Raw genomic sequence first — 7500 nt, 5'->3', positions numbered from 1 at the left:
TGACTGAGATGTACTCTAAGTCTCACCAAGCATGCCACACCACACCACAGCACATCACAGCAAATGTCCTGCTGCCTGTTCAAATGTGGGCTTGATGATGAGTGGTGCGAAAATAATAGGCCATGCTATTCACAGGCTCTTGGCTGGAGGACGGCTCTCTCTCCTCCTCTCGGAGTCGTTTCCCTCTCCCTCAAGAGGAGTTGCATCCTTTTGAAAATGGCAGGTGATGCTACGTATAGGCACCAGGAGTCCTATATTACATTACAGCTGACAGACAAATAGCTGAAGAGAGAGCTGTTGCTCTTCTGCCCGTCTCTCTCTTTCCCTCACTCCTTTCTCTCATTCTCTGTCTCTCTCTCTCTGCCCTTTCCAGTCTTTTCTCTTTTTTATCTATCTATCTATCTATCTATCTATCTATCTATCTATCTATCTATCTATCTATCTATCTATCTATCTCTTTTGCCTACCTCTGCCCATCTCTGTCTCTGTCTTTCTCTGTCTTTCTCTCTCCTTCTCTATCTCTCTCTCTCTCTCTCTCTCTCTCTCTCTCTCTCTCTCTCTCTCTCTCTCTCTCTCTCTCTCTCTCTCTCTCTCTCTCTCTCTGCTCTCTCCACAGACTGCCAGACATGATGGAGTGTGTGAATGGGCCGCTTGTGTATGGAGGGGAGCTGTGTGTGTGTGTGTGTGTGTGTGTGTGTGTGTGTGTGTGTGTGTGTGTGTGTGTGTGTGTGTGTGTGTGTGTGTGTGTGTGTGTGTGTGTGTGTGTGTGTGTGTGTGTGTGTGTAGGCTCAAGCAGCCTGGTGATGATTCCCCCCTCTAGGGCTACGTTATTAACTTGCATTTTGCCGCTCCAACACACACACACACACACCCACGCACACACACACACACACACACACACACACACACGCGCGCGCACACACACACGTTAGCCACCCGCCACCCCCCTCCTCCTCATTCCACTGCCTTAAACCGCCTTATATTACTTTCCTAATTAGTGACTTTCTGCTGTTACTAAAGTCAGCGCGCTCCCCAGGGGTCTGTGGGGTAGATTTGCTGACTGCTTTAATGAGCGAGCTACAGTGTATGAAAGCTCCGCCATATCGCCAGCCCCACACACCAAACTGCCGCCACCACCACCACCACCACCTCCCCTGACCAGCCCTGCCGCCCCCCATTAGGCCCTGTCCACTCAAATCCCCCTCCCCCCCAGCTTCCCCACTGCTCCCTTTCCAAAAGTGTTGTCCAAACGCAAGTGTGATGCCCAGGACAGACTATAGGCTAGACTTGCTGCCTCAGCGTTTTCCGTCTGTGCCGTGTCGTGCCCCGCGTGTGTCGTCCGCGGGTCGTGTCAGGGCTCCCGGTGGCAGCATTGTCCGCTCAGGTTGTTGTGACATGAGCGTATGTGACAGCCGGGAGGCAGCTGGCATGGCATGGGCCGGTCTCTCGTTCGCTCGCTCGCTCTATCGGATCACTCGGTGTGTGTGTGTGTGCGTGTTGAAGTCACCCGCCGCTGAGAGATACGTACGTAGCCCTGTCCTCAGGTTTCCTCACAGGGCCTGGCATCGCTTTCAGCCACGGCCACGCCGGCCATTGTGGACGGTTTTGTTTTTTATGTTGTTGTTTTTTTTTTTACCCGTCCTAGTCGGGTTTAAAGAGGTGCCCTCCCCTCCCTCCCGTAGAGGTTTCTTTCAGCTGGCACTCTCATGTGTCCCCTCCACACACGCTACTGTAACCAACACGATACTGTACTTGATACTACTGAAGCAGGGTTGACTGGTTGGTGGTGGTGGTGGTGGCGGTGTGTATGTGTGTGTGTGTGTGTGTGTGTGGGTGGGTGGGTGTGGGTGTGGGTGTGGGTGTGGGTGTGGGTGTGTGTGTCCGTCTGTCTGTCTGTCTGTCTGTCTGTCTGTCTGTCTGTCTGTCTGTCTGTCTGTCTGTCAGACAGACAGTATGTGTCTTTTCTGTCTGCATGTGTGTGTTTTTCCACCCTCTTGCTGTTGTCATGTTTCACAAATTGCTAGGTCTACGAGAGTCCAACACCAACCCATTAAAAAAAAAATCTCATGAGGGGGCCTTTGCCAATAGCTATTTTTTTAGCCATACCAATCGTGTTATTCATGCAGCAGACTTCAAAGGGGGACAGAACGGCAAGGGAGGATGTCAGATACCAGGGGAAAATGATGTTTGTTTGTGTGTGTGTCCTCTTTTTTATGCCCTGATTAACCATTACCACGCCAGAAAAGAGCTCCTAATTAAGACAAGCGTAACTGATCGTACTGCCTAGTAGCCAATAAAGAGCAAAAGGCACCTGCTGTCGGATTTCCTTTTACACGGGTAGCTAGCGCACCGCTAGCTCTCTAGCGTTTCCTGTTCTCATTTAAAATCCTCTTTGATGCTGAACGGGCACCTGCAGAAGTCCTTTAGTTTTATCATTAGTCGAAGGCGGCACACTGCTGCGGTGAAATGAGCTTTTAAACCTTGCTGCAGTTCACGTCTCGCTTTAGTTGGGGTCTCACCAGGGACACCGGTGCTTTACACCAGCTGCTCACCTGCAAGCATTTCCTGGTTTGGTACCCACAGGCTAGTGGCGTTCAGACGTTATAAACAGTGTTTTAAAAAGATACTGCATTTGTGTTTGGTTGGTTGCCGTGTGTTCTTTCAGCCTACTGCATTTTTTCTCCTCCTACTGTGAATATTCATCAACAGGATGACAGTGGAAATTCTAGTGAATAGAGAGAATACGGCCGGAGGTATTTTGGGCTTCAAAGACAGATTATTTTGCTAATGACCAGCAAGGGCACTCCCAGCTGACTGTGTCACATTGGAACTTTCCCTGAAAAATGTTTAATTGTTGGAGAAGAATACATACTGTACACTCTAAGAAAATTTCCCTGCAAAATAACGGCAGTTACTGGCAATTATATTTACCTGTAATTCTACTGTTATTTCACACCAAAAATCAAATACAGCTCATTGCTGTGTAATGTATCACAGTATATAACATTTTTTCAGCAGCAATTGAACTGTTAAATAACAGTACTCTACAGAAAAATAACAGTACATTTCAGTTAAAAAGTTGAATTGTACTGTGTGATGACAGGCAAATACTGGGTCATAGTTGTATTCATGAATATGGCCATGGCAACTTCCCACCCCACCCATCATTCTCCATAACTGTGGTACCCTGGCCATGTTACCACCCCACCCTCCCATCGTTCACCATGACTGGAGTGCCTTGAGCATGATACTATGGCGCAATGCTGTATTGAGAAAATGGTTTGCGGTGGTCCTTTGAAAGTGTGGGCATGAATCAAATTTCAGAGTACGCAGTGCTATGTTACAATGATAGTGTGCAAGGTGGGCTTTTTACTGTATCTCTTGATGAGCCAATGATGAATATAGCATTGGTCAGTCTTTAAAAAATTAATTTGCACCAAGTAGCACAGCAAACAAGCAGCACTACAAGCTAGCTCTCAAAGCAATGCCTAATTTGCAGCAGGCACATTATATGCAACAATGCCACAAATGATGCCACATACAGCAAGCTTTCACAAAGAGGAAAGTGTGCAAGCATGTAAGCAAGCTTGTAGGCAAACAAGTGCTATGCTGTGCCATGCAGGCCAGCCAGCAGGCAGGCAAGCAACTGAAGTGTTGATAGTCCAGATTTATATACAGGTGCAAGAGTACCATGTGACCAGAGTCATCAGGCCCTTGGCAGGTGACGCCCGTAATTGAATAATGGCATAACAGCCCTACTCAGGTGAGGCCAGGCACTGATTAGCAGATTGGTTTAGATGGGGCTGCTTGTTGCAAGAGTGTTACAAGTTCTTAAAATGTTTCAGCCATTCACACTTTCATCACTATCAAAATGCATGTGCTACACACACTTTGCTGCATTTCCTTAGAAATTGTTTCATCATGCTTGATAGTATCAGATAATCTTTAACCAGTCAGAATGACTTCAGTTCTTCAGGTGGTATTGAAGTTTGATGGTGATCACGGACAAGTGGAGGATGAATGGGTTTCAATGAAAATAACTTGTTATTTTCTAGAGATGCACCGGATCCGGTTCCGGTTCCGGATCCGTCAGGATAATAGAGTTTTTCACAGGGTCCGGGTCCGGCAGGATCTTAAGCAGTGGATCCGGTATCCAGCATGTTACCTAAAAATCAGGGTCTGGTGCATGTCTAGCCTAGGCTTTTCAGTCTTTCACAACCCCAATCACTGCATGGAGTGAAATCCCTTTGGAAGCGGCTATTGCAGGCAGTGTGGCAATAAGCCAATGAGTCTAAAAAATAGTTTGCGCCAACGTAATAAAAAGGGCCCACGTGTGCGAGTAGACTATATGTTTCGACCCTTTTGTAGGATCCGGTATCCGGTTCCGGATCCGGCAGGATCTTATTCAGTGGATCTGGTATCCGGCAGGATCCTAAAAATCAGGATCCGGTGCATCTCTAGTTTTTTCCACAACGGCGAATACTGCTATTGTGCAGTACTTACTGTTTATGCTCAATATGTGACTCAAAGTAATATTTTCACAGTAGTTGTCTGTTTTTTCGAAAAACAGTAGAATGCTGTTGCAGAATTGCCGTAAATAAACAGCTATTTGTTACAGTGTATTTCAAAGACTCATTGTCTGCAGCACTCCTCAATGCACTGGACATGGAGAAATATTCCTGCATGGCAATGTAAAGTTTTAAGCATCGCTCTTTTGGTCTGTAAGCCACATTGTCAGTTGTCAGCAAGCTATTAGTGGCTACTGCCATACTATTGTTCGAGAAAACTTTTCATACCTTTGAAAGAATTTTGTAAGGAAAAAATATTAGACAAGAAAATGTTTTCTACAATGCATCTCTCCACATCCCCAGACAATAGGCAAGAGGAGCTGGAGACACAGTACGTTTTAAGTAACTAAGCAGTCCTATACCATTGCGTCCTCCTCCTCACGCCTCCCCATACTCCCCCAGTGTAACATGAGGTGGGTAACCCGTATCACCCCCATTAGACCAATAACAGCGGTTAACGCCGAGACGCAACCTTGTTCCTCAAATGGGTTGTCAATCTGGGAGGCTCGACCCAAGCCAACCCCATTTACATGCATGGTCAACCCCTCCTGACCTGCTGACCTGCTGTGGAGGAAGCCGGGTGGGAAGGGGAGCTTGAATCCTCCTGGCTCGGTTGCCTTCCCTATTGATTTTGATTTGTCACTCTGAGTTTTGTTCTTTTTTTAACAAAACCTACAATGTACGTTCTGCCTTACCATCATACGCACACAGCAAATGATCTATTCTCTGTATAATTGTGCGGTTTGTATGAAATGACAAAGAGGGCATTTAAGGAATGTCTAGAGGGTCGTTACAGTGCTATCAGCTTGTGTGTACAGTTACAGTGACCTTAAAACATTAAATTGAAATACTGATTGACCTGGTTTGATAATTAGAAACATCCGTTTCATGTACCTCAATCTGTTCAACTTGCAAAAGAGACATCTCTCACACTCTCACTCACTCACTGTCTGTCTGTCTCTCTCTCTTATCGTTTGTTCCCCTCCATCAGGCAAGAGTAGATTTTTCCGATTCCGGCTGCCAGCCGCCCTGAACCTCCTGGGCTCCAGCAAGCAGTCCCTCCCCCAGGAGGATCCGGACACGGTCATGATCGACTCGCCCAAGGAGAGCGACGAGAGCTCGGTGCTGGCCCTGAGGGACTTCCGCTCACCCACGGCCACCACCAAGGACAGTGGCGGTGGCGGTGGCGGCGGCGGCTCGCCCACCAAGGCCAACGACACGCTGGCTCTCATCGGCTCCAGCCTGCCGTCCTCGCCCATCTCCGTGCCCAGCCCGGTCAACCATTCCTCGCCCCGGCAGCCGTCGCAGTCGTGGGACAGGCGGAGCTCCACGCTGGCCCAGTCCACCACCTGCTTGGCCCAGGCCCCATCCCGCGACAGCCTGTACAGCCGGAGACGCGCTTCCTCGGTTCACGACATCGAGAGCTTCAGCGCCAACAGCAAGCGGGTGCTCAGGCAGCATACGAGCGAAGGTACCGTACCGTACAGTAGGCTACCTGCCTGTGCCTGTGTCTGTTCTCTTCCTGCTTTCTGGCCTTTTTTGCCTGTCACTTCAAGGTCACAGGTGCATTTGGTGGCGATGGTGATGACGGGTGATGTCCATCTGTTGTTGCATTTAGTCGTGTTGTACTGCACATCTCGATAGTATGATGGTCAATAAGGGATGGTGAAATGCTGTGGGCTTGACTGTAGGGTATGAGCACAGGTTGTAGTCATTTTTTCTTGAACATTTTAGCCGATGTGCCGTTGCAATATTTTTTTTTGTAAGAAGTGAATTTACCTTAAAATCATCTGCAAATATTCCATTGTATTCGAGTCAGGCAATGGTTGTACCTATTATCTATCCATCAGAATGATATTGGAAAGCTGAATTGGATTAGCTCATATCCAATGCCAGAAATACTAAGCGGACAGTAAATCAATTGTACTCCATTGTGCTCCATAACGACATGAGACAAGAGTCTGCTTTCCCTCAAGAGTGGCACAAGGGTGACACTTTGGTTCTCTCTCTCTCTCTCTCTCTCTCTCTCTCTCTCTCTCTCTCTCTCTCTCTCTCTCTCTCTCTCTCTCTCTCTCTCTTTCTTTCCCCCCGTTCCTACTTTGTCCAGCAACTAAGCCCAGATAAAATGCCTCAGATAAAATGGCTCCAAACACTCACTAGAAACCCTGTGATGGCCCCAGCAGCAGCACTTGTGCTGATTTGAGATGAAAGCGATTCCTCCTTGTCGTCACCTTAACAACCTTACCCGGCTTTCCTGATTGGCACCCTGAAAACAGATCCAACACTCTCTTCTTCTCTGTGAGTCACTCAGCAGCGTACCAGTAAAGTCCCTGAGAAAACACATGCACTTTACTTTAAGACTAAGCAGGGGACGCAGATAACTTTTTTCCTTATCTGTGGTGAAGTGTGGACATACTCTTGATTTTAAGAATAAGTAGGGGATGTAGAGAACTTTTCTTTCTCTGCTCAGAGGTTAAATGTGGACAGCCTAACCCTGCTTTGCTGACTGACACATTGAAACAGATCGAGCAGACTGTTCTTCTGCATGAGTCATTCAGCTAGTGTAGACTCTGAGAAGATGCTCCTGATTTTAAGATTTAGTAGCCGATCCAGAGAACTTGTCTTTACCTCAGGTGAAATGTGGACATTGTTAAAAACAAAACAATGATGGTAATACAAAGTCAGTAGTATTCACCTTAATTATAATGATAGCATATTTGCTGAATATTTACAAAGATTTTTTTTCAATAAAATCTATATTTTGTACAAAACATCTGTAGCGCATATTAAAAGGTTTTAACTGTTTGAAAAAGCTTAGCGTACAAACAAGCAATCATAATTGTAATGTACCCAGAGTAAAAACACAGACTTCATTTCAAAACAGGATCTCGTATCCCAAACATAATCAACGAGTGGCGGAGGACACAAAGAC

At 46.9% G+C, this 7500-nt stretch overlaps 1 protein-coding gene across 1 annotated transcript in view; it reads left to right on the top strand.

The window, feature by feature from the left end:
- LOC134460579 (potassium voltage-gated channel subfamily H member 7-like) overlaps positions 1 to 7500 on the top strand; it is a 97263-nt gene that overhangs the window by 42010 nt on the left and 47753 nt on the right. Inside the window, exon 4 of the mRNA XM_063212957.1 lies at positions 5560 to 6039. Coding sequence (XP_063069027.1) covers positions 5560 to 6039 — 480 coding nt within the window. The remainder of the gene's footprint in view (positions 1 to 5559; positions 6040 to 7500) is intronic.

This window comes from Engraulis encrasicolus, chromosome 13 (genome assembly GCF_034702125.1).
Source record: "Engraulis encrasicolus isolate BLACKSEA-1 chromosome 13, IST_EnEncr_1.0, whole genome shotgun sequence".
Classification (NCBI taxonomy): domain Eukaryota; kingdom Metazoa; phylum Chordata; class Actinopteri; order Clupeiformes; family Engraulidae; genus Engraulis; species Engraulis encrasicolus.
Note: the sequence above shows the minus strand (reverse complement) of the source record. Positions and strands in the feature narration are given on the sequence as shown.